At 38.9% G+C, this 27,510-nt stretch overlaps 1 protein-coding gene across 2 annotated transcripts in view; it reads left to right on the top strand.

Moving 5' to 3' along the window:
• The window catches only part of KIAA1958 (KIAA1958 ortholog), a 159,190-nt gene extending 135,424 nt beyond the window's left edge, over nt 1–23,766 (top strand). For both annotated transcript variants that reach the window (XM_059141125.1, XM_059141126.1), the window contains 2 exons: nt 15,107–15,279; nt 22,936–23,766. In XM_059141125.1, coding sequence (XP_058997108.1) covers nt 15,107–15,279; nt 22,936–23,742 — 980 coding nt within the window. In that variant the 3' untranslated portion in view covers nt 23,743–23,766. The remainder of the gene's footprint in view (nt 1–15,106; nt 15,280–22,935) is intronic.
• Nucleotides 23,767–27,510: the final 3,744 nt, after the last annotated feature.

Here is a 27,510-nt window from a genome sequence, read left to right as displayed (position 1 = left end):
TGACCAGTCTTCCTTCATTTAATAAGTGGTTTCCTGCAAAAGCTGGCTGATTTTTGAAGACACAACAAACAATTTTAAAACAAGCCACATTTTGGGGAAAAAAAAAATTGTCCTGGTCACTGTGCATTAGACCCCAGGATATAGTCAATGAACATTAAGCAGACTATTCCATATTAGGTGTTGTTTCTTTTTTCTTTTCTTTCTTTCTTTCTTTCTTTCTTTCTTTCTTTCTTTCTTTCTTTCTTTCTTTCTTTCTTTCTTTCTTTTTTTTTTGGTAGGTAGCAAAGCAAAGTTTATTGAGCGATAGTACAAAGCTCTTGAAGAGAGGGGACCGGAGAGGGTTGCCCCAGGTATTGTTTCTAACCATTAAGGAGGGGGAATTCACATGGAAGGAGACGCATTTCTGCATGAGTATGCTCACACATAGCCCATATGGTAGGAAAGTCCCTTTCGGACAGCTGAATTAATCATATGCTTCCTGGAGCCCCAGGTCCAACAATCCTATTAATGAAAGAGACTCCGCTACAAACTCACTGTCTCTGACCTCTGCAGCCAATTGTACAAAATTATACCAAGCTAAGTAGATGTCAGTTTTCAGACTTCCTTAGTTTTAGGCAAATCGTTTTGGTCAGATATTGCTCCCCATGTGCAATTTATTGCATTTAGCATATTTGATGATACTCTTTAGGCAGAATAGGAATGATTATTCAAAATGATTATAATTGTTAACTTCAGATGTTTTTGTTGTGTCACTAAAATTATTTAATAAAGGAAAATATTAAAACACCAGAAAATATAATGTTCTTTATCACAGTCACTTGTCTTGCAGAACTGCCAATGTATTTCTTTCATATCTTATGAATAATCCACCAGTCTTTACTCACAGAAAGCTGAATATTGCAAATGGAAGCAATAGCTGTATTTTTGTGTGGTATTTTAAAGTTACTTTATAAATAGTTATACTTTATGTTTTCCTGGTATTTCAAGTAACAAGGAATCTACCTTTAAATTTGTTTACAAGTTACACATTTAAGACATGACTAATAAATAAATAAAATATGTCAAATTTTATTCCCCAATAGGGGAAGAGTATTAGAATTCAAGTTGAGTAATATTTAGCCTACAACTCAGAAAACGTTTTATTTTTTTTTATTTTTTTTTAAATTTATTTATTTATTTATTTGTCAGAGAGAGCGAGCGAGAGCGAGCACAGGCAGACAGAGTGGAAGGCAGAGTCAGAGGGAGAAGCAGGCTCCCTGCGGAGCAAGGAGCCCGATGTGGGACTCGATCCCAGGACGCCGGGATCATGACCTGAGCCGAAGGCAACTGGTTAACCAACTGAGCCCCCAGGCGTCCCTATTTTTTTTTAATTTTTTTTTAAAAGATTTTATTTATTCATCAGAGAGAGAGAGAGGGAGAGAGCGAGCACAGGCAGGCAGAATGGCAGGCAGAGGGAGAAGCAGGCTCCCTGAGCAAGAAGCCCGATGCGGGACTCGATCCCAGGACGCTGGAATCATGACCTGAGCCGAAGGCAGCTGCCTAACCAACCGAGCCACCCAGGCGTCCCAGAAAATGTTTTCTTTTAAAAAAAAAAAGTTTTTTAGGGGTGCCTGGGTGGCTCAATCATTAGGCATCTGCCTTCAGCTCAGGTCGTGATCCCAAGATCCTGGGATCGAGCCTGGTATCAGGCTCCTTGCTCAGCAGCAAGCCTGCTTCTCCCTCTCCCATTCCTCCTGCTTGTGTTCCTTCCCTTGCTGTCTCTCTCTCTCTGTCAAATAAATAAATAAAATCTTTAAAAATAAATGAAATAAAAGTTTTACTCATTTAATTTATTCATAATCATCTTTTCTGAGAACATATCAACTAAAATGTCTAACATGTACAAAATACTTCATGTTTGGATATATTATCTGAAAAGATTATGTTAAAAGCAAACATTGAATTGGTGGCAAACATTTTCAGACCGAACTATTGTTTTCTTAAAAGAGCATTTTCTTGATTAAAATTTATAATGCTTTTAAACTGTTAAGGCAAAAATAAATATTCATTGTGAAAAATTTGGCACATACTAATAATAAAGGAGGAAATAAAAATCACAGGAATTTTACTACCCATAAAAACAATTCAAGTAATACTTTGGTGTTTTATTTTATAATTTTTATGTATAGATGTCCTTCAAAAATTGTAGTCAATCTGCATTTACTGTTTTGTACATTTGTAAAAGATCTTTAACCTTTGAAAGTGTGATTATTATATAGTTATATAGTTTTCCATTGCATAGTAGTACCAAAATCCATCTTATGGTGCTTTTGTTGGGTTGGATTTTCACTTTTTAAAATTTGCCTTCAAAAACATCCTTAAGCATACATTTTTGTATGTATCTATGATTAAATGTTTAGCATAAATTTCTACAAGAGAAATTCCTGGGCCAAATAAAAAACATTTACTTTTCCTACATATACATTTCCAAAATCCTATTAATTTTTATAACTTTGAAAAACAATATATTCATATTGTAAAGCTTGAAAGTCTCACAGAGGTAAATACTAACCATCCTTCCAGATATTTTCCTAAACTAGTGCAAGTTCCCCCTATCCTAGCTAATGCTTAGATCTGGACCTTTTTATGTTTTTGGCAGTCTGATAAATGAAATACATCTTCTTTTGATTATAATGTCTTATTATTATTAATGCTTTTGTTATTTGTATTTCTTCTATGAATAATTACCTGTCATATCCCAGGCCCATATTCTAGTGAGTAATCTTTTTCCAATTGATTTAAAGGAGATTTTCATATGTACTTTGTCACTTTATGTGTTACAAGTATTTTCTCCAGGTCTGTTTATTGTCTTTTAAAATTTATTCAATGCAGAACTTTTGAATTTTTATGTCATCTGAGTTGTTAATCTTTTTTATAGCTCTGGTTGTATCATGCTGAGAAAGGCTTTTCTTACTCCCCAAATCATGAAAATTATCTTCTTCATAGCAATAGCCTTTTGAAAAAGATCTATTTGGAAATGTGCTGTATGTGGTATGAAGTAGGAATCTGAATTTGCTTTTGTTTTTTTCTAACTCAATAGCTTATTATCTCAAAGCATTTATGGAAGAGTCCATCCTTTCCCCAGCAATTTGAATTGGAACCTTTATTATATACTCAATTTGCATATTTACACAGGCCTTTTCTGGACTTTCTTCTGTTGCAGTGATGATCTATTTCTCTCTTTTCCAGAGCTTAAACTTGAAATTACTACAGTATTACACTACATGTTTATATCTTTCAGGACAAAGCCTCCCAAATATTATTTTCAAAATTGCCTTCCTTTTCTCATGCATTTACTCTCCCAGATAAACCTGACCAGTAACAAACTACAAAAAGGGGGATTTTAATTAGAATTACACCGCATTAAAGAATACTTGAAGAAATTAAACAGCCTTTTAATATTGAGCCTTTCCACCCAGATACATGATATAACTCTTCTTTTATTAAGTTTATATATATTTTTAATTTTAAGAATTTTTTAGGGGCGCCTGGCTGGCTCAGTCAGTTAAGCATCTGGACTCTTGGTTACAGCTCAGGTCATGATCTCGGGGTCTTGAGATCAAGCTCTGAGTTGGGTTCTGTACTCAGCATGGAGTCTGCTTGAGATTCTCTCTCCCTCCGCCTCTGCTCCTCCCCTCGTTTGTGCTCTTTTTCTAAATAAATAAGTAAATAATCTTATAATTTAAAAAAAAGAATTTTTTGAAAGTTTTCTTACTAAATTTCATAGACACAAAAGGCCACAAAAAATGTACAGCTTGTTTAATTTTTCTGAAGCAAGCATTTTGCTGAAAACACCACCTAGAAGAAGACATAGAACATTACCCGAAACCCAGAAACCCCTCCTATGCCCTCCTTTAGTTTCCTCCCTCAGACAACCACTTTGTTATTTCAAGATAAGAGTCATTTTATCTGTTTCTGAATTACGTAAGTGGGCCCTTTCAACTCACTATGTTGTGTCTGGCCTCTTTTGTTTAACATTGTATTTGTGGGCCTCATCCATATTTTTTATGTTTACTGATTCCAGTAGTCCATTCCTTGTCATTATTGTATAATAATATATTGTATAAATATTTTACAATTTCGGGCACCTGGGTGGCTCAGTGGGTTAAGCCTCTGCATTCGGCTGAGGTCATGATCTCAGGCTCCTGGGATCGAGTTCCACATCAGGCTCTCTGCTCATCAGGGAGCCTGCTTCCTCCCCTTCTCTCTCTTTCTCTCTGCCTAGTTGTGATCTCTCTGTCAAACAAATAAATAAAATCTTTTAAAAAAATCTTACAATTTCATATGCATTCTGTTGTTTTGAACATATGAGTATTTCCAGCTCAAGGCTTTCTATTATTGAGTTTACTTTCATGAACTCTCATGTTACATGCCTTTCAGTAAACATGTAGATGCTTCTGTTAGGTATATACTCAAGTGTAGCATTGCTGGATCATAGAATATTTGTACGTTCCCCTTTAGTAGATAGTACCAATTAGTTTCCAAAGTGGGTGTGCAAATTGACTTTCCTACCAGCCAAGTAGGAGTGTTCCTATGGCTCCACATCCTCATCACTGCTTGATATTTGCAGATTTTGTGTTTATTTTAGACATTTTGGTGGATGGATTTTAATTTATGTTTTCTGAAAAATTAATGGTATTTCTTATTTTATACAGCTCCATTCAAGTTTACCCATTTTTTTAAAAGATTTTATTTATTTATTTAACAGACAGAGATCACAAGTAGGCAGAGAGGCAGGCAGAGAGAGGGGGGGGGGGAAGCAGGCTTCCTGCCAAGCAGAGAGCCCAATGCGGGCTCCATCCCAGGACCCCAGGATCATGACCTGAGCTGAATGCAGAGGCTTAACCCACTGAGCCACGCTGGTGCCCCAAGTTTACCCATTTTTAATTGGCCTCACTGCCTTCTAATTGGTTTGTTAGATATACGTACTTCAGAAATCTCTATGTGGCTTGCCTCTGCACCCTCTAAATGGTGCATTTTAATAAATGTCATTTTAATTTTAAAGAAATTCTTTTATCAATCTTTTACTTTTGAGGTAATAATATTGATGTTCCATTAAAAATATGCTGCTACCCTAAGGTCCTGAAGATGGTCTCCTGTGTTTTTCTCTAGAAGTTTTGTTGTTTTACCATTCACATATAAATTATGATCCATTTGGAATTGTTTTTTGTTTGTTTGTAGTGTGAGGTAAGCATTCAATTTGCTCATATCATGTTAAGGATTTTTGTGTCTGTTTATGAGCGTGTTGGCCTGTAATTTTCTTTTATTGTATTGTTCTTGTCTTATTTTTTTATAGAAAAGTTATTCTGTCCTTAAAAAGAAAATGGGTACTATTCTCTCTTTTTCTATTCACTAGCAGAGTTTTTAGGTTTGGCATTATTTGTTCCTTACATGTTAAAAAAATTGCTGGTGAAATACATCTCACCTTGGAGGAGGTGTGTGTGTATGTGTGTGTGGTGTGATATCTCAAATTACAGATTCAGTTTCTTTAATGGATGTAGGACTATTTAAATTTTATATTTCTTGTTCAGTTGTAGTAGGTTGTGGCTTTCCTATATATTTGCCCATTTTATAAAAATTTTCAAATTTATTGGCATCAAGTTGTTCATAATATCTTTTTACTATCTGTAGGATTTGTAGTGATAACCCCTGTTTCATTCTTTGTGTTGCAATTTGTGCCTTCTCTCATTTTTCTTACCAGTTAATTTATTTTGTTAGTCTTTTTATTTTTTTTTAAATTTTATTTATTTATTTGACAGCAGAGATAACAAGTAGGCTGAGAGAGATGGAGGGGGAGGGAAGCAGGCTCCCTGCTGAGCAGAAAGCCCAATGGGGGGCTTGATCCTAGGACCCTGGGATCATGACCTGAGCTGAAGGCAGAAGCTTAATCCACTGAGCCACCCAGGCGCCCTTGTTAGTCTTTTTAAATCCATCTTTTGGCATTACTTCTTTTTTACTTATAAATTTGCTATTGCATTGATTTCTGTTATCTGTAATGTTTCCTTCTTTCTACTCTTCTGAGTACATATGTTGTTCTTTTTATCATTTCCTGGTTCAGTTGATATTCAACCTTTCTTTCCTGATCTCTGCATCCAATGCTATGATTTTCTCTATAGATATTACAGTAAGTGCCTCTTACAACTTTGACATATATATTATTATTATCATTTGGTTTGAAATATTTTCTTTTTTTTTTAAGATTTTATTTATTTATTTGACAGACAGAGATCACAAATAGGCAGAGAGGCAGGCAGAGAGAAGAGGAAGCAGGCTCCCTGCTGAGCAGAGAGCCCGATGCAGGGCTCTATTCCAGGACCCCAGGATCATGACCTGAGCCGAAGGCAGAGGCTTAACCCACTGAGCCACCCAGGCGCCCCTGAAATATTTTCTAATTGCCATTGGTTTTTCCCCCTTCATCGGGGGTTTATTAGAAGCATATTATTGCTTAGTGCTTTAAAGTTATGCTCTTGTAATTTATTTATATTTTAATTCTGCTGATATTCTGAATGATTTAATCCTTTGGAATGTTGAAGTTTGCTTTATGTCTAGCATTTCTATTTTGGTAAAAGGGCCATGTATCTTTGAAAAGAATGTGTCTTCTGTGGTTGTTCAATATGTTGTTTTTTGTGTATCAATTAAGTATAGTTTGATATTTGCATTATTTCAATCTTCTTTATCTATACAATTTTCAGTGTGTACTTGTTATGTCAGTTATAGAAAAGGACATATTAAAATCTTAGTTGTAGATTTGCCTATTTCTTTTTAAAAATTCTTACATTTGCTCTTTATATTTTGAGGCTATGTGATTAGATAGAAATTTGGATTATTACATCTTTCTGTTGAATTTTAAAACATTTCTCTTTATAGTAATACATCTTGCCTTAAAGTTCGTTTTGTCTATATAGCTATACTAGCATTCTTTTCTTTACTGTTTACATAGTGTACCTTCTTTTCTTCCTTTTACTCTCAGCTTTTCTACCCTATTTATTCCTATGTGTAAGGAGGACATACATAGCTGAGGTTTTTTTTCTTATTGAGACTGATGTCACTTATCTTTTTTTAAAGGTTTATTTATTTGAGAGAAAGCACGAATGGGGGAGGGGCAGAGAGAAAGAGCATGGAGCCCAAAGTGGGTTTCATGATCCTGAGATCATGACCTGAACTGAATCCTAGAGTCAGACACTCAACCAACTGGGCCACCAAGGCACCCTGACATCACTTATCTTCTAATTGGACTATTGATCCTGGAATAATTGATACATTTAGGTTTAAGTCTATAATCCTACATTTTTTGCTTTGTCCTATCTATTCTTTGTGCCTTGTTTTTGATTAAAGAAGTCTTTTTTATTCCATTTTCCTCCTCTATGAACTTATATATTCTTTCAATATTCTTGTAGTCGTTACCATGGAGATTAAAATATGCATCCTTGCGCTGTTAAAGTCTACTTTAAATTAGTGTTTTCATCATTTTCTAGATAATGCAAAGACCTTTCAAAACTAGCTCCAGTTACACTCTTTTGTGCTATAGTAATGAATATTAATTCTACATGCATTTAAAGCCCCATAAGACACCATTAGTATTGTTTTAAACAGCTGTGTTCATTTAAATTCACCTACATATTCAATCTTCCCAGTATTCTTTATTTTTTGCTGTATCAATGTGTTTCCATCCTGGATTATTTCCTTTGCCTGAAAAACTCCCTTTATTATCACTTAATACTTGACTGCTAATAACAAATATATTCATTATTTTATATGACTTCCCCTGTATTTCACCTTTTTTTTTTTTTAAGATTTTATTTATTTATTTGACAGAGATCACAAGTAGGCAGAGAGGCAGGCAGAGAGAGAGGAGGAAACAGGCTCTTTGCTAAGCAGAGAGCCTGATGTGGGGCTCGATCCCAGGACCCTGGGATCATGACCTGAGCTGAAGGCATAGGCTTTAACCCACTGAGCCATCCAGGCGCCCCTCACCTTTAATTTTGAAGGATGCTTTGCTTAGTTTGAATTCCACACGGTCATCAGGCCACTCCCATACAGGGAAGCCCTATTCACTCCAGTGACTCTGACTTTTCACATAAGGCTTCTTCCCATATCCCCCCCTGTTGTGTGGGTGTCCTCCTTACCCTGCTTAGGCAATCATACCACATGCCTGGCTACCTCTGCATGGGATGTTTGTTTGTTTCTCTCTCTGAGTTCAGGCTCTGTTGCCTCCCACTGAAACACATTTCTTGCCCCAGTCAATTTCCTATACTCCCTGCTGGGCAGGCTTCATGCCTCACTCTAAGCCGTCACAGCCCCTTCAACACACACATATTCCAGGAAAATAGATACCCACTTTGCTCTGCCCCACCAGCAGCTTTGAAATTGAAAAGTTCAGGAAGAAAATGGGAAAAGGAGAGGTAAGGGAAGAGGAAGAAGAGAAATAACGGAAAAAAATCTATAATTTCCATTTTGTTAATAGATTCTGATGCTCTGGTAAAATTCTCTATCTTCTCCTTATTTCCTTGAACATATTAAAATTATTTTAAAGTCCACATCCATGTCTGACAAGTTCAGTATCTAGATAATCATATTGTCTGATTTTTCTCTTATTTTTCATTCATTTGGTCTTATTTTATAGTATGCCTGTTAATGTTATTGAATTCTGGCCATTGTGTATGAAAACTTGTTGAAGATGTTATCCTTCCTCCAGAGAGGATTTAAATTTCTGCTAGCTTGCAAATAAGGTAGGCAGATCACCTTAATCCATCTGAAACTGTTCTACAGATCTTTCTTGACTTACAGTGGGATTATATCTTGATAAACCTATCATAAGTTAAAATATTTTAGGTAGAAAATGCATTTACTATGCCTAACCTACTAAACATCTCAGCCTAGCCTACCTTACATGCACTCAGAATACTGATGTTAGCCTTTAGTTGGGCAAAATCATCTAACACAAATATATACACTTATACAGAAGTGTTGAATATCTCACATAATTTGAAAATCTCACACTGTACCGAAAATGAAAAACAGAATGGTCGTGTGGTTACAGAATAGTTTTGAGTCTCTGGTGGTTTACCCTTGTGATCATGAATTAGACTAGAAGTTGTGGCTGTCTGTCTCTGCCCAGCATCACAAAAGAGCATCCTACACATATCGCCCAGCCCAGGAAAAGATCAAAATTCAAATTTTGAATTATGATTTCTACTAAATGCCTATCACTTTCACATCATCGAACAGTTGAAAAATCATAAGTCGAACCATCATAAGTCAGGGACCATCTGTATTTCCAGTGTTTCTTATTCTTACAGTTAATCCCTTCTGGGTCTCAAAGCCTGTATTGTTACCAAGTCTTCTCCTTAGAAGGCCTTGTTACTATTCTTGACTCCTCGGTGCCATGCAGTTTCCTCTTAGTTATTTCTCCTTTCTACTTGGTTTCTTTGCATCTTGCCTGTGCCTGTTTAGCTTAGGAATCACCAATTCCTGGAAGGAAAATTGCATGCAAAATGTTGGCTCACTTTTCCATGGTTCCCTTCCTCCAGGATGTCCAACTCTCAAGTACTGGCTGCTTTTTAGGCCCATAGTTGGATATTTAATACTTGTTTCCCTGAGATGACTAATGTGGACTTCAGGCTGCTTGTTTCTGTTTGGGCTCTATGACCTGCACTGCAGCTCTTCAAGTGATTGAAGAGGAAAACATAATGATCAATGCAGAACTCACTTCTGTGCATTTCCCATCGCTCCAGGATTTTGCTCCTTGAGTTCCAGTCACTTTTATTTTCCAGTGCATTTTCATTTATTCATTTATTTATATTTTCATTTCATTCATTTATTCTCAGCAGGGAAGATAGTATAATACCAGCTACTCCATTATAGCCCTAAGAGGAAGTCCTCCTGCCATCATTTTTAAGTTTTCATTTCTTTTATTAACTTGTTCTTAGAAGCTGTGTCTTTCATGGTTGAAAATATCTTTCTTTTGCCCTAGCACTTGAATGATACCTTAAGTAGGTAATAGAATTCTTCATTTTATAGTCTTTTTCCCTTACAACTCTGAGAAGACGAGAGTCATTATTTTTTAGCATGTGGTGTCACAGATGAGAAATCTGATTCTTATTACTATGTTAAAGACTTTTCTCTTACCAGATAAAGATTATCAAATTTTCTTTTTATTCTTAGATCTTGTAAATTTCACCAAGATATGTTTATATATATCTTCTGTATGAAGATATGTCTTCAGTATGTATATTTGACAGTTCATGAGACTTAACACCCTAAAGATTAAAATCTCTTTGATTCTTGGAAATTTTCTTGTATTATTTCTTTCACTATTTATTTTATTTTATCCTCTCATAATTTTTCTTTTGAATTCTTATAAGCTATATTTTGAATTTTCTGCCTCAATCTTCTTTGCCTCTTAACTTTGTCCTCATAATTTAAACACTGTTATGACTTTGCTTGCCCTTCTGGGAAAATTCCTTCCATCTCATTTATTTGTCTTTTAGCCATGTTCATTCTAATACTCAGCTCTTCTATTAAGTATTTTTTAATTATGTTTTGTCAATTTTAAATTTCCAGGGTCTTGTTCTCCTATTTTTCCTTTTCCAATGAAAGCTGTTCTTGTTTCAAGGATGAATTGTGTTCTCAAATCTATGTAAGGATTTGTTTGTGATCGTCTGAATTTTTTTCACATTGAATTAATTTTAAGAGAGGGTGGAATATGGAATTAGTTGCCCTTATTGTGTAACTTGGTAACTTTCATGATATTGGTTTTCCCCAGGTCCAAGTGATGCTTGTTTGGATGCTCACAATTTTTTAAAAGGTTATTTATTTGAGAGAGAGAGAGAAAGTGTGAGGGCAGGGGAAGGAGCAGAAAGAGAGGAGGAGAGAGTTTCAAGCAGACTCTCCACTGAGTGTGGATCCCAACCCAGGGCTTGATCTCACAACCCTGAGATCATGACCTGAGCCAAAATCAAGAGTCCGTCAAATAACTGACTGAGCCACCCAGGCGCTCCTGTGAGCTCACATTTTAAAATGAAAGTCTAGATTTATCATTACTGCTAGCTTACGGGGATTTCCTTAGACATTATTAAAGGCTCTTGTTTGATATATCTGGACACAGCTCCTTCTTGAAGGTAATAGTTGACCAACAGGTTTTGCAAGTGAACTTCAGCCAGCTGTAATGAGTGGACAAAGAAGTCCCCACAAATGGGCTTCTCTTCAGAGTATCTAAGTTGAAAACTAGCTGGGCACTGGGAACTCTCAAATGCAGACAAAGGGGAAGTGTTACCTGACAGAGGCATGCATTCAGCCATTTTTTTGCTTTTTGCAGCAGCTTTTTGTTTTTCCTTCCCTATGTCAGGTGCAGCTGCCTAGAGTTTCCTGAGGCAATGCCCTTTCTCTCTCTGACTCTAAGGGTGGCTTTTCACAGCAATTTCCCTCACTTTCTATGCTATGCTTGCCAACGCTTATGCTGTAAATGATGTAGGTGTTAATCATGCATAGCGAGCAGGGTAGTTGTTTCCATCTGGCCATCCTTAGAGTAAGTACACAACCCCACCGTCCAGCCCTGCTCCCATGGCCAGCTCTTCCAAACCTTGAGCTTGAAGCTTGCATGTTCTCTAATGGAAGAAAAATGCAAGTCTTAAAGTAGTCCCTCTTTCTCCTGTATTCAGTTTTAAGTCCTCACTTTTGTTTGTTTCTCCATCAGTAGAGCCTCCTAAAAATTTCCTTGACGCATAGCTTTACATCTTCTACCAGAATTTTTATAAAGTAATGTATTGAGTAAATCTACTCACTCTTTAAATATAATTATGATAGAACCATATGTGCTGGAGTGCCTGGGTGGCTTTCATTAAGCGTCTGCCTTGGGCTAAGGTCATGATCCCACTGGGATCGAGCCTGCATCTGGCTTCCTACTCAGCGGGGAAGCCTGATTCTCCCTCTCCCACTCCCCCTGCTTATGTTCCCTCTGTCCCTGTCTCGCTCTCTGTCAAATAAATAAATAAAATCTTTAAAAACAAGCAAACAAAAAAAACAAAAGAACCATATGTGTCATTTAATCATTTTCACACAATTTCTTTTATGTAAGCATACAAGCATTCTTTTTTTTTTTTTTTTTTAAAGATTTTATTTATTTATTTGACAGAGAGAAATCACAAGTAGGCAGAGAGGCAGGCAGAGAGAGAGAGAAGGAAGCAGGCTCCCTGCTGAGCAGAGAGCCCGATGCGGGACTCGATCCCAGGACCCTGAGATCATGACCTGAGCCGAAGGCAGCGGCTTAACCCACTGAGCCACCCAGGCGCCCGCATACAAGCATTCTTTACCTGTTTCTCTGTGTACTAGGATTCTGTTTTCCATTTTCAATGTACAGTCTCTGTCTTCTGTTAAAAATGAAATTATTTAAGGCCACATAATTGTTTCATATAATAATTAAACCTAAACATCCTATCTTACAGTGTGCCTTTTTTCTACTCCCATGCTATACTGAAATGATGGGGACTAGGCTGTGTTGCAAATAAATCTTTTGTTGTGGTTGTTTAAAAACAAAGAAACACTACAGTGGAACTGTAGTGGTTGTATAAAGAAATCAGACTTAGTTCTCCTCACTGAAGGTTAATACAAGTAAATATTGGGGACCAGAATATACTTTTCATAAGTGACTAATATCTAAATTGTATTTCATACTGAAGCTTTATCCATGGAGTACATGATTCCTTTGTTGTGATGGTCAGGGCATAGAGTCAGTGGAACCCAGGTCCAAACCCTAGCTCTAACATTTGCTAACTCCATGACTTGGGGACAGCCCAGTGCCTGGCACAGAGAGGACCCTGGTAAATATTGGATGAGTGATGTATGAAGTTACTAAATGTATGAGGCTCAGTTTCTTTATCTGTAAAATAAGGAGAACAACACAGTTGCTTAGTGATTACAGATAACTCTTGGCATATAATAAACATTCAATTAACACTAGATGTAATGATAATAAATTTTATACTAGAATCCTTTCATTAATATCAAGCAAGTCCCAGAAATAATAGAGTTATCTCAGTTTATGAGGGTGGTGAGAGAGATATACTCACGTGACACAGCACCTTCAGATAGCCTTTCTAGCACTGTTTATTTCTCTTTTGCTCCAAGCAATTATTGAAGCAGATTGTGTGTTTAACAGTTCAACAGCAAACTTAAAGGGTAAAGACAGAGTCTTAAGGAGCAATACGAACCAACTGGAGATCTTCTGGACACAATTCCGTCACAGGTCTAAGGAATAATAAAGCAAACGTGAGACACATACTGGAGAAAATAAGGGAGTTCAGTTCATGTGGGGAAGGTTGTGTAGAAGTGAGTTTGGAATTGGAAATGGGAAAAAAGACACTATTTGGTACAAAGACTATGGGGAGATTTCTCAGGCTACAGGTGGGGAAGGTTGGTGTGGTGTCTTGGGCACAAGTGGATGCTGGGGACAGCAGGAGCTGGTGGTTGGGAGTTCTTCGTGGCGGGGGGGGGGGGGGCAGTGGAAGGTGAGATGAGTTAAGCAAAGTGGAAGGAATTTTCAGATCACATTGATAATTGCACCAACTTTCTGTTTGGCTCTTTCTCAGCCTCTTAGTGCCTTGTTTGAACATAGAAACATTCTAGAGAGGATCAGAACTATTAGATTAACTAGAGGTTGGCATTGTTTTCATTTTATTTTATTTTAGGATTTTATTTATTTATTTGACAGAGAGAGATCACAAGTAGGCAGAGAGGAGGCAGAGTGAGAGGGGGGAAGCGGGCTTGCCGCTGAGCAGAGAGCCTGATTTGGGGCTTGAACCCAGGACCCTGGGATCATGACCTGAGCTGAAAGCAGAGGCTTTAATCCACTGAGCCACGCAGGTGCCCCTGCATTGTTTTCATTTTAAGGTAGTCCACTTTGTTGTTGTTGTTTTTTATTCAATGACAATTTATTTATGTATTTATTTTTAAAGGTTTATTTTATTTGTTTAGAGAGAGAGCATGAGAGGGGAGAGGTCAGAGGAAGAAGCAAACACCCCACTGAGCAGAGAGCCCAATGTGTGACTCGATACCGGGATTCCAGAATCATGACCTGAGCCGAAGGCAGTTGCTTGACCAACTGAGCCACCCAGGCACCCCAAGGACAACAATTTAAACAGTTTTGTGGAGAAACTAGTTTTCATCTGATTTAGTTTGGCAATTGCAATTTAAAATCCGTTCCTTGGGGTGCCTAGGTGGCTCAGTGGGTTGAGGCTCTGCCTTTGGCTTAGGTCATGGTCTCAGGGTCCTGGGATCGAGCCCCATGTCAGACTCTCTGCTAGGCAGGGAGCCTGGTTTCCCCTCTCTCTCTGCCTGCCTCTGTGCCTACTTGTGATTTCTCTCTCTCTGTGTCAAATAAATAAATAAATAAAATCTTAAAAAAAAAAAAATCTGTTCCTTCTCTGAGATGATGTGAGCCCCTATGGCATGTTCTCCCTTCTTCCCTGTAAAGTTGTTCTCGCTTTACCTTCCATTCTGATTCTAAGCCAGCTGATGGGTTGGGGAGTCAGGGTTTAAATACCTCTTTGTTCATTTGTGAAAAGAATTAAAGAAACATGCCAACACCATTTAGTACAAGGCTGTCTGGGATGGCACAGAAAACACTATATCACAGAGAATTAACAGCTCTGCATACACTGAGGGTAAAGAGAAAGGATGTGTAACTTGTCTTCCCTTATTCCTTCTATTTTTGTTGTTGTTATTGTTCATATAAATGCCTTTTATTTCCAGTGAAAGTTTTAGACAGAACATTCTTTGTTTTCCAGCATTCACTTTTTTTCCTTCTGTTATTGGAATGCCTGCATCAGTGCATCACTTGCTATGTATAGCAAAAATACTAGGATCAAATGGTAGGGACCGCATTGACTCCATGCTAGAAATATTGTTCTCTACTTTATTTATTCCAGTATATGTACCCTTGATAGACATTTCATTTTTTAAAGTGTTATCTCTTAGGAGATTTCTGTTATTTAACATGATCCCAAGATGTAATCCTCCAAAGAAGGGAATGGCAAATTATTTTAATGGCTTTTATTGTTTTTGTTTCCAGCCTATTCTACTAAGCTCAACAAATTTCCTGTATTTAATATTAATGATGACTTGAATGATCTGTGTACCAGCGCAGTGAGCCCAAACACCACCAAAGCCACGCGGTATGCCTTGAATGTGTGGCGATACTGGTGCGTGACCAACGGGCTCAAAGATCACACGGACATCACCAAGGTAAGAGACTACTGAGTCTACTTACTCTCTCAACCACTTTCACAGCTTCTAAGTCCTGGGCATTCTGTTAAGCATTGCGGGGAACACAGAACAGTTGCTTTTTGCTTGAGAAAACTTTGAAAGAACCTGAAAGCAAAAGAAAAAGTATACACAGTACAAAGCTGAATTTAATAAGCATTTTATGAATGTACAGATCAGAAATGCCAAAAAATTCAGATAGATAAATTAATTTCAGTTTGGTGAAATTAGTGAAGGAATTGATATGAAAGCTGTGTTTTGGGGCGCCTGGGTGGCTCAGTGGGTTGGGCCTCTGTCTTCGGCTCGGGTCATGGTTTCAGGGTCCTGGGATCGAACCCCACATCGGGCTCTCTGCTCAGCGGGGAGCCTGCTTCCCCTTCTCTCTCTCCCTGCCTTTCTGCCTACTTGTGATCTCTGTCTATCAAATAAATAAATAAAATCTTAAAAAAAAAAAAAAAAGAAAGAAAGAAAGCTGTGTTTTGAAGGACAGGGGGAATTTTAGTAGAACTGGGGCACCTGGGTGGCTCAGTTGGTGAAGGAACTGCCTTCAGCTCAGGTCATGATCCGGGAGTCCCAGGATCGAGTCCTGCATCAAACTCCCTGCCTCTCCCTCTGACACTTTCCCCTCTCATGCTCTCTTTCTCTCTCATTCTCTCTCTTTCAAATAAATAAATAAAATCTTAAAAAAAAAAAAAAAGAATTTTAGTAGGATTGGATGAAGATGGGAGTCCTCTAGGCCAAGTGACATGAAGAAAAATAAGATTTGGAGGGATAGACTCACTTGCCTGCAGCAGAGATTTCAGATATGGGAATAGTAGACTCTAAAACAAGATTTTGATAAACCGTTAAATACCAAACTAAAATCTTGTGAATACTGGGAAACCATTGAAGTTTTTTTTTGTTGTGTTGTATAAGGAGAGACTTTCTCTGAAGAATTATTTCAGTGGCAATAGGGAAGGGACTGTCGAAATAGGGAGAATGCTCTGACTGTAAGATCTAAAGGGTTAGGCAAAAGGGAAACTGCTGACGTATATAATATATTATAGACTAATATGTATGAAATCTTATAGAAATGAAAAGAATTATAAATTGAAGAAGCAACAACATAGTAATCAAAATAATCCACTGGAACTGAAAATAAAGAAAAATTTCCACTCGTGGCCATAGGAGAAAAGGGTCCAAAATTACCCTTCTGCTGTAACAACTAGAAGACTGGGGGCGCCTCAATGGCTCTATCATTAAGCATCTGCCTTCAGCTTGGGTCATGATCTCAGGGTCCTGGGATCAAGCCCCGCATCTGGCTCCCTGCTCAGCAGGAAGCCTGCTTCTCCCAGTCCCCCTCCCCCTGCTTGTGTTCCTTCTCTCGCTGTGTCTCTCTCTGTCAAGTAAATAAATAAAATCTTAAAAACAAAAGACTGAGCACAATATGTGCAACAACTGTTTTCAGATAGAACAGACAGCATAGGACTTGATCCCTTAGAGAAAGGTAACAGATGAAAGTACTGAGAAAGGTCTTGCATCAGATGTGGAGAATTGTTAGCTTTAGACTGAATTCTGCTCTAATCCCACCCAACAAATCTTAAAAGCTAGGCCCAGGTGCATGAAAAGGTGCTAACATCACTAATCATCAGAGAAATGCAAATCAAAACTACTATGAGATACCACTTCACACCTGTCAGAATGGTTAGTGTCAAAAAGACAAGAAATAACAGGTGTTAGTAAGGAATGTGGAGAAAAGGGAACCTGGTGCACTGTTGGTGGGAGTGTAAATTAGTGCAAACACTGTGGGAAACAGAATAGAAATTCCTCAAAAAACTAAAAATAGATCTTCCATATGATCCAGCAATTCCACTTCTGGGTATTAGTCTGAAGGAAATAAAAACACTAACTTGAAAAGATTTATGTACCCCCATGTTCATTGTGCCCTTATTTACAGTAGCCAAGACGTGGAAGCAGCCTAAGTGTCCATTGATAGATGAATGGATAAAGAAAATGTGCGTATATACACAATGGAATATTACTCAGCCATAAGAAGAAGGAAATCTTGCCATTCACAACAACATGAATGGACCTCAAGGGCATTATGCTAAGGGAAATAAGACAGAGAAAGGCACATACCATATGATCTAACTTATACGTGGAATGTAAAAATAAAACAATGGGAACAACAAAAAACTAAACCAAACTCATAGGAAAAGAGAAAAGATTAGTGGTTGCTTGAGGTGTGTTGGGGGAAGGGAATGGAGAGTAGAATGGGTGAAGGTGGTCAAAAGGTTCAAACTTCCAGTTATAAAGTAAATAAGTCCTAGCAAGGTGATGTACAGCTTGATGACTATAGCTAATAATACTGCATTGTATATGTGAAAGTTGCTAAGAGAGTAGATCTTAAAAGTTCTCATCACAAGAAAAAAAAATTTAACTATGAGTGATGATGGATATTAGCTAGACTATGATAATAATCATTTGCAGTACATAAAAATATTGAATTGTTGTGTTGTACACCTGAAACTAATGTACTGTTATATGTCAATTACATCTCAATTCTTTCAAGTTAAAAAAAAAAAAAAAAAAAGGCAAGACCCAGAAGGATTGAATGATTTTTCAAGTAGCCTAACTATGTCTGGAGCAAAGCTTAAAAATATGTATAGAAACATAAAAATATCCAGAATCAAAGAAATAAAATTCACAGTGTCTGGCAACTAAAAAAGATTATCAGATATGCAAAGAAGCAAGAATATGTCCCTTAAAGAATGAATCAGTCAAAACTAGCCCACATCTAACAAAGATTTTAGAATTAGCAGATAAGATATTAAAAAGTTATTATAAAGAAAATAAATAGCCAATGAGCACATGAAAAGACGCCAACTTCCTTAGACCTCAGGGAAATGCAAATCAAAACTACATGAGATTCTACTTCACATCCAACAGGAAGACTACAATAATGAAATTTTTTACAAAGATAATAATAAGTATTGAGGAGAATTTAGAGTAACTGGAACTTGTACATTTCTGGTGGGAATATAAAATGATGGAGCTGTTTTGGAAACAGTCTTGCATTTCCCTACAAGTTAAACATAGAGTTACTCTTTGGCCCAGCAATTCCGCTCCTACGTATAGACCCCCCCAAATTGAAAAGATGTGTCTGTACAAAAAGGCATACCTAAATATATGTTGTGGCTTTATTCACAATAGTGAAAACAACCCAAATGCCCATGAGCAGATGAATAGATAAAATGTAGCATATACATACAATGGAATATTATTTAGCAATGAAAAGAAATGAAGTACTGATCAATGTTTACAATATAAATGAACCTAGAAAACATACTAAGTGAAATAAGTCAGAAACAAAAGAAAAATATGTATTATTCCATTTAGGTAAGATATCTAGAATAGGTAGGGTCATAAAGACAGAAAGTATGAGAGAGGTTACCAGAGGCTCAGAGGAGGAGGAAATATGTAGCTATTCTTGAATGAGTACAGTTTCTGCCTGGAACGATGCTAAAGTTCTGGAAAGGAATAGTGGTGGGGGTTGGTCAATGTTTTAAATGTACTTAAAACCATGGAATTGTATACTAACAAATGGTTAAGATGGTAAATGTTATATATGTTTTACCACAATTTACAAAAATACAAATAAATCAGTAAAAATATAACTATTTTACCTTTATTAATAATAATTTTAAAATTCACCTGTTCTCACAGACCCCTATCAGCATTTTGTCATCCCCACTAAACTTAATTTTTTCTAGGCCTGAGGATCTTGTCTTTCAGACTTTGAAGTTGTCTGTTACTGGGAGCCTTTACGTTCCCATGCAAGAATCCCTGAAAAGAGCCTAATTTCTCCACACTCTCCAAGATTTAGAGAAGTTCTGCCTCCCAGGTGGAAAAATGTCCCATCTGTCCCATAGAGTGTGCCTTATCATTGAACTAGTATTTCTTAGTTTCCCCTGTGTTACCTAGAGGAATCCTGGATGAGAAAGAAGATGGATTTTAGGGGCGCCTGGGTGGCTCAGTGGGCTGGGCCGCTGCCTTCGGCTCGGGTCATGATCTCAGTGTCCTGGGATCGAGTCCCGAATCGGGCTCTCCGCTCAGCAGGGAGCCTGCTTTTCTCTCTCTCTCTCTCTCTCTCTCTCTCTGCCTGCCTCCCTGTCTACTTGTGATCTCTCTCTCTCAGTCAAATAAATAAATAAATCTAAAAAAAAAAAAAGAAGAAGATGGATTTTAGTCTTCTGTAATCTATTCACATGGGCCCCTCAAATTAAACATTTTTAATAATAAATTCTTAAGAAAGAGGCCAGTATCTTAGAGAATTAGCCAATATTTAGTAAAAAGAATGAATTGTGGTATCAAAGCCCATGTTCTTTAATCTCATTTTCTTGGTCTCAATGCAAGATATTTTTAATCTAGATGGGTCTTTAACGATAGATAAAAGAGACACCTGGCTGTCTCAATTGGTAGAGCATGTAACTCTTGATCTCATGAGTTCAAGTCCCACACTGGGTGTGGAGCTGACTTTAAAAAAAGAAAGTTAGATATAGCTGGCAACAGACAAGGTGGGTAAGAGCTCTTGATCACGGTTTGGTGCTGGTGAGCGTCAAATTAGTCATGTGCTCAAGAGAGAAAGGAAGGAGTCAAACCAGACTTCAGAATGCCATCTAAATAAACAGGGTGCACACTACCAGCCTCACTCTGTAGCTAGTGTGTGGGTTCCACCTAGTATTTTCCCTGCTGGTTCTTTTCACAAGTGTGATCTGATCCTCACTGACCCATCTCCCTCAAGGCTGCTGCCTCACTGACTTAGATAGTCTTGGAGTCCACTAAATCTGACTTCCCTCTTTGCCTAGGCTTGTTCGAATGTGGCTTAGCTTTTGGGACCAAACAAATCCCACCTAATATGAAGAGAAGTTAACATCTGCAAGTAGGGAGCTGTAAGTGACAACATAAAAATCTGAAACCAGTTGAGTTTGAGTCATGGTTATTTTAACAGGTTTTTGCCGGTGTCTAAAAAAGTCGTTGCTTTTCATATACTGTATGTAGCTGCCCTACTGATGACTTTTTAGCCTGAAACTCTTGGAGTTTCCTAGACCAACAGTCAGATGATCAGAAAATAATTGTATTTTGGGGTGCCTGGGTGACTCAGTGGTTAAACCTCTGCCTTCAGCTCAGATCATGATCCCGGGTGATGGGATCAAGCCCCACTTTGGGCTGTCTGCTCAGCAGGGAGCCTGCTTCCCCCTCCCCCTCTGCCTGCTTCTCTGCCTACTTGTGATCTCTCTCTCTGTCAAATAAATCAATAAAATCTTCTTTAAAAAAAGAAAATAATTATATTTTATCTTTTTCCTTTAGTATATACACATACACATACGATACATGTGTGTAATTTTTTTTCTTGTCTTGCCTGGTTTGCTAGAACCTCCAGACTACTGTTACACACATACAGTATCAGATAATTCAGCAAGCTCATCCTATTCCTGACTTTATAAAGAAACCATTCTAATGTTTCCATCTGAGGTATAATTTTTATAGTTCTTGTCTGTAAAATACTCATCATAGTAAAAGTATTTTTTCTTCCAATCTAAATTTAATTTGAATTCTTAAAAATTTGAAATGGATATCAAACTTTCAAGTATGTTTTCAGTAATTAGCAAGTTCATATTACTTTCTCTATGAGTAAGTCCATTATATTAACATATTTATTAAGATTGAATCATCCTTACACTCTGCAACAATCCCTACTTGTCTTGATGTAGTGTTGCTTTCCTGCAGTTCTGAATGTGATTTGATAACATAGGCAGTCCTTGTTTTGTGTGGTACCATGTAAATTGCTCTTCGTGCATATCAGAGCTGTGTATCAGAGCCTTGTGCTTGTTTTCCAATGTTATAACATGCACCTGTCTTACTTAACAGGGCACTGTGCTAAATGAAAATAGCTTGTTTATATTTATATTCATATGCTTTTTTTCATGTATGTTAGATTCGAATTCAAGAAAAATGAAGACCCTTTCTCTTTCTTGTGCTCCAAAGCTGTTAAGATGCCATAAAACCATCTCCTTAGAAGTAATACACATCTCTGACAATCTTGTCACTCTATTTTGGGGCTCTTCAGCTCTTTTACTTCTTTTTTTTTTTTAAGATTTTGTTTATTTTTGAGAGACAGAGAGAGCACAAGCACAAGCTGGGGGAAGGGCAGAGGGAGAAGCAGACTTCCTCCTGAGTTCCAGGGAGCTGACACGAGGTTCAATCCCAGGACCCTGAGATCATGACCAGAGCTGAAGGCAGACGATTAACCAACTGAGCCACCCAGGCATCCCCATTGAGACTTTCTTTTGTCCTAGAACAGGTACTTGGCCTGAAAGGACTATGAGGAAAGTCTGGTTTTCTCTTTCTAGCTCCCTCTTTTTTTTTTAATTTAATTATTTACTTATTTATTTGTCAGAGAGAGAGCGAGAGGGACCCCAAGAAGGGGGAGCAACAGGCAGAGGGAGAGGGAGAAGCAGGCTCCCCACCAAGCAAGGAGCCCAATGCCGGACTCGATTCCAGGACCCTGATCCGAAGGTAGCCTCTCAACCAACTGAACCACCGAGACATCCCTCTAGCTCTCTCTTGAAAATAAAGCTCTTGAGGCATCTGGGTGGCTCAGTGAATTAAGCATCTTCCTTCAGCTCAGGTTATCATCCCAGAGTCCTGGGATGGAGCCCTAATTGGGCTCCCTGCTCAGCGGGGAGTCTACTTCTCCTCTGCCCCTTCCGTTTGCCCACCCCACTGTGCGAGCACACTTGCTCTCTCAAATAAAATAAATAAAATCTTTCTTTAAAAAAGCTAAAAAAATAAAGAAGGAAAGAAAGAAAGAACTCTCTTAATGTCCGGGCTTCCTTCTCCCAACATATCCAAGTGAGGAACTCTCTCTAATTGTCAGTGCAGTCATTAAGCTTTCCATATTTTTTGAAAAAGTATTGTTATTGCAACCCTGTGGGTCATTAAGCCAGTGATATTTCAGGGCCTGTTCAGATACATTCAATGAAGGATTAAGGTCATGAACTTGCTGTGCAGCCCAGACATACCCATCGTCTTTCCCCAACAGCACCATGTTTAGTGCCTGCAGGACCCAATAGTATGGTAGATTTTGAGGAAATTGATGCTGGGAGAATTCCGAGTGTGTAAATTTGGTTCACAAATTCTTTAGAGAGAATGTCTGGATTTTAGTGAAGGAGAGAAAAGGAAATGATTTGCTAGAAAAGAAAAGGAAGGCTTTCTAGAAGGGAATAGAATTGTGCAAGTTACAAAGGCCAATAATCATAATTACTAAATACATGTATATTTATGTATGCATATGTGTGTGTGTTCTCCATTATTTAAAACCCTTCCATGCCCCTTCCTTTATTTAGGCGTCACAGTAATCCTTTGAGAAGGTTTTTATTTTGTCCCATTTTGCTGCTTGAAACACTGTGGTTTCAAGTATGGAACCGAGATCTTCCATATGAAGTTCTTTCACTGAATCAGGCTAGGAATCAACCCCATAGAGGCGGGACAAAATGTTTCGTCCACAATACAGCCCCTGGGAGGACAAGGAGAAGGAAAGGGTCTGGCTCTTTGGGTGTCCTCCAATGTGTAACCTCAGTGTTTGTCTCGTTTGAGATCCCTGCGGCGAAGTTGAATGAGCTGCTCGAGAATTTCTATGTCACCGTTAAGAAGAGCGATGGCTCCGACTTCCTGGCCACCTCGCTGCATGCCATTCGCCGCGGCCTGGACCGCATCCTGAAGAATGCAGGCGTGGGCTTCTCCATCACCAGCAGCACCTTCAGTTCTTCCACCAAGAAACTCAAGGAGAAGCTGTGGGTGCTGAGTAAGGCAGGGATGTCAGGTGCTCGTTCTCGCAATATTGTCTACTTCTCTCTTTCCGATGAGGAGGAGATGTGGCAGGCAGGGTGTCTGGGGGATGACAGCCCTATCACTCTGCTGTCCACCGTGGTCAAGTACAACAGCCAGTACCTGAACATGCGGACGCTGCAGGAACACGCAGATCTGATGTACGGTGACATTGAGCTGCTCAAAGACCCCCAGAACCAGCCCTATTTTGCCCGGACAGACAGTGTCAAACGGGAGAGCCGGAGTGGTTCCACTAGAGTATGCCACGGGAAAATCTACCACGAGCATTCCAGGGGCCACAAGCAGTGCCCTTACTGCCTCCTCTACAAGTACATGTACATCCACCGGCCGCCCACGCAGATGGAGGCCAAGTCCCCATTCTACCTTACGGCCAGGAAGGAGGCCACAGACACGGGCAGCGTGTGGTACGAGGAGCAGAGGATGGGCCTGCGGTCTCTTCGGGGGATCGTCCCCAACTTAGCCAAGAAGGTCAAGCTGGAAAACTGTGAGAACTTCACCTTTGTCTCATTTACTCAGGTCTCCAGAAGGCTCGGCTCCCACAGTTGCTGTCAGTGAGTCTCCCCTGGGCCCAGGCCACTGCCCTGCAAGATTTCCCTCAGGCAAGCGGGGCCAGAGCTCTGAGGTGGCAGCGAGTGACGGCGACCTCAAGGTCAGGCTGGTCTCTGGCAGGGTGACCTGCTATTTCTTCGACTTTGGGTGTGTTTTGTAACTGAAAGTAGAGGAGTCTGAATGATTAGGGTATTTTATCCAAATGTGTGTCACCTTTGTTAAATTATAGAATCTAACACCATGTATAACTGCTCCATAAACAAGAGTGAGGAAGTTCATTTAGTGCCTTTTAGCACAGATTTTCTTAAAAAAAAAAAAAGAAAAAAGAATAAAGGAGACTGTCTAAGTAGTCATTAAAAATACTCCCAGTAGCCTAGTAGCTTTAGAATGTTATGAAGACTATATATACTTTGTTGAATTACACTCACAATAAGGAACTGGAAGGGGAGAGGCAGACACGTTAACTATTTCCAGGAGAAAAATTGCACTTGACACTCCTCTGTCTGTTTCGTTGATGGATAGCTTGGTTCTGCAGAGCAAGCAGCTTTGCCTGCTAGAAGCTGGTGGGGCTGCACTCGGGAGTGCTGATGGGGAGATGGGGGCGGCCCCCACTGCTCTCAGCACGGGGAGCAACTCGATCCCTGTGTCAATGGGGACAATTTTAATTTTATGGAAAAAGATGAATGCGCCAGACGATATTTAGGAGAGCAAGGTTTCCAGTGAACTGGGTGGTTTGTGCCATGAGGGAATTTCCAGAAGTGGCTTGGAAAAAAAGCGATCTGTGATCAAAATACGAAAACCTCCTGAAGCAGAAGTGCCTACGTGTTCTTCCTCAGCACCACGTGAAAGCTATTTTCATTTGAACCTTTTTTGGGAATTTTTAAAAATCTGTCCTTTGTGTCATACAGTTGTACCGTCAGCATCTACCCCCAGATTTGTTAAATGACCACAGGTGATTTTCAGGCTTCATCCGGAAAATCCAAAAAAAAGCAAGCTGCAAAGAAAGCAAATGCCCAAACGTGATTATGAAAGTACTTAGGATATGTTTTATCAAAATTTGACTTTTTTTCCGCAACGACAGATGTCATCATTCTGTATGGGCCATGCATGGGCCATGATGACGGAGACAGCCTGCCAGGTAAGCAGACTCCGCACTAAAGACACGCATGTAAAAATCAGAGCGTAATGACAGGTCATTGATGCACTCAGGTAAACTGCAGCCTGACCACATGTTATTGAAACTTGAGCAGAATTTTCTGGAGTGCAAATCAATAATAACAATAATTTCCAGGAATCTTTATGTTGCGTTTGAGGAAAGACTGCTACAAGATTATGTTCCTGCGTGTGCTTTTGAATCCAAAATTGAAATTCCAGTATAAATTCATGTCGCAAGAGTCCTAAAATCGGTCCTAGTTCTTTTTCAAAACATTACTGTAGTATTTATTTTAATTAATTGTTCTTAAAAAATCATTCATTCACCAGTCATTGAAATACGTAATGCATCCTTTAGCAGAAAAGACTCAGCCAATGCTGCCTTAAGGTTTAATGTTGTTCCCTTTTTAGTTAAACTGAACATTTATAATTTTGTTTACTAGTTGATCTTTTCTGAGTATGGGTTCATTTTGGTATGTCTCCGTGCATATGTAAGTAACACTGATTTAGTAATCAGTGTTATGACTTGATACTGCATATTATTCTGTTGTGATTTCCTATAGTAGTTTTAGTGTTTTGCTTAAAGAAGGGACACAAAGCATTAGGTATAGTTTTCCATAGTTTGCTAAATACCCAAAGGATATTTTGTTGGTGGAAAGCAGGTGGTGATCTTTCCTGTCAGTTCTGCACTTAAACAGAAATACACCCCATGTGAACTCTTGGGCAGACAGAGCCTGCAGCCTAATAAATAAAACCTCCATTTTTATTTTAAATAGATGCAAGAGGAAATGGCCATTAGGAATCCCTGATCTTTTCAGATTTCAACACGTCCATAAGTAGCAATAACTGACCCAGAGGTTGTCATCCTTCTGTTGACAGGGGCTTTTCCTCAGCTGAACAACCACCTCTGCCTCACATTTGTTGCTTCTCACTGTTTGATGTGCTATAAATCCCAGAGTTCTGAGGTGAATGACTGAATAAAAAACCAGGAGGTGGAAACTTCAGTGATATCTGATGGAATGAGAGCATTGCATCTCAGCATCCTAAATGCCACGCATTTTGTGCCCCCCTCGGGGACTGGGAGTTAGATTTAGCAGATGCTACTCTGTGCCACCGGTTAATGAGGTACTTTGTTATGTGTTTGCGTGAGATGTCTGTGTGTGTATGCAACACACGCTTCAAATGTGTATGGAGTGACGCCTGGTAAACCTGCTAAGGTGGCAGAGCCCCTCTTCTTTGTATGGCCATGTCCGGAGTAGCTAGTTCTAGCGGGCAGTCAGCCCTTCCAGCCACCCTCACTCATGCCCGCTGGAGGACGCCATGATTTTCCACTCTTGCCTAAGCCAGGAGAAAGGAGAATCCCAAGAGAAGGAAGGGGGTGGGGGAAGATTAAGGGCATTTTCTCCACTTACCGTTATTTATTTATTTATTTATTTTACTCAAAAGTGGGAACGCATATCAGGAGCTCCCAAGCTCACCGAAGCACAAGTTGCCTCTGGCTCGGCGTCAGGAACAGTGGAGCTGCAGGTGTTAGGGAGGACCTGTGGGGTGCTTTGGGCGAGCTCTTGCCCACAGCACCTTCTGCGTCTGCTCTAACGCAAGCCCTGCTTGCTTGATAGCTCCCCTCCAGAATCTAACAGGTCTCCCCTCGGAAGTGTATTCCAGCAGACGTGATGGAGGGTCAGCTTGGAAGGGTGTGATCCCATTAAACGTGAAAGGTTAACACAGCACTGGGTGCACAGTAAGCATGTGATATATGTGAGCTATTTCAGCTACAAGTTTTGGTAATAGTAATAATTAATATTATTCAACAAATCTGCATCACATCAATTATTTCTTCCATTGTGGAGATTCTCCCTCCTTTAAACTGTTAAACTTGAAGAGGAAACCAAACCTGATAATCTGGTCACATGTATGCCCATAAATTCTACCTCCAACACAGTCAAGCCCTGTTACCTCAGCTGTAAGCAAAAACACATGAAGAATGGAGATGCCTTAAGAGGCTTTATGAGAAAGCTTTTGCATTGTTTCGTGTGTCTGCAAAGGGGAGTATTATGGAAGAACCTTACCAAAGCTGTGAAAGAAATGGTCTCCTTGGTGGCATTTTCCAGCTCTCCTTGAGTTATGTGCTGCATTAGTCCTGCTCTGACTGATAAATGGTGTTTGAAGAAATGTGAAATTCTATTATTTTGATTTTTATTTCAATTCGGCCTTATTTAAAGGATCAAGCACTATATCCCAGCATGTTCACAGACAGTCATTGGGAGAATCTGGACAAAATATCATTCATGTGGAAGCTGAAGCCTCTTGCAGTAGTAGAAAGAAAACTGGACTGGGAGCTCCTTCCCTCCTCCGAGGTTCTGGTCTCATTTCCATCGGTGATGGAGTGGGATCACTGGAATGGGTCACCTCCAGCCTGAACAGTGTTATGGTTTCTGAAGCCCATACAGTTAGCAAGTGGCAGAACTTGGAAGCAAAATTCCTAATTCCTCAAGGTCCTACAGTGGATCTCCTAAATTTTAAGAGCTTCTCACTTTCTTTTGAAAAAATCGTTTTCTTGAATTGTCAGGTTTCACAGATTTTAAAATTGTTTTTTGCTATCTTTAGGCAGCAACATGTTGA

The sequence above is a fragment of the Mustela lutreola genome, chromosome 12 (assembly GCF_030435805.1).
Source record: "Mustela lutreola isolate mMusLut2 chromosome 12, mMusLut2.pri, whole genome shotgun sequence".
NCBI lineage: Eukaryota > Metazoa > Chordata > Mammalia > Carnivora > Mustelidae > Mustela > Mustela lutreola.
The sequence above is the reverse complement of the archived record's forward strand: the minus strand, read 5'-3'. Positions and strand labels throughout refer to the sequence as shown.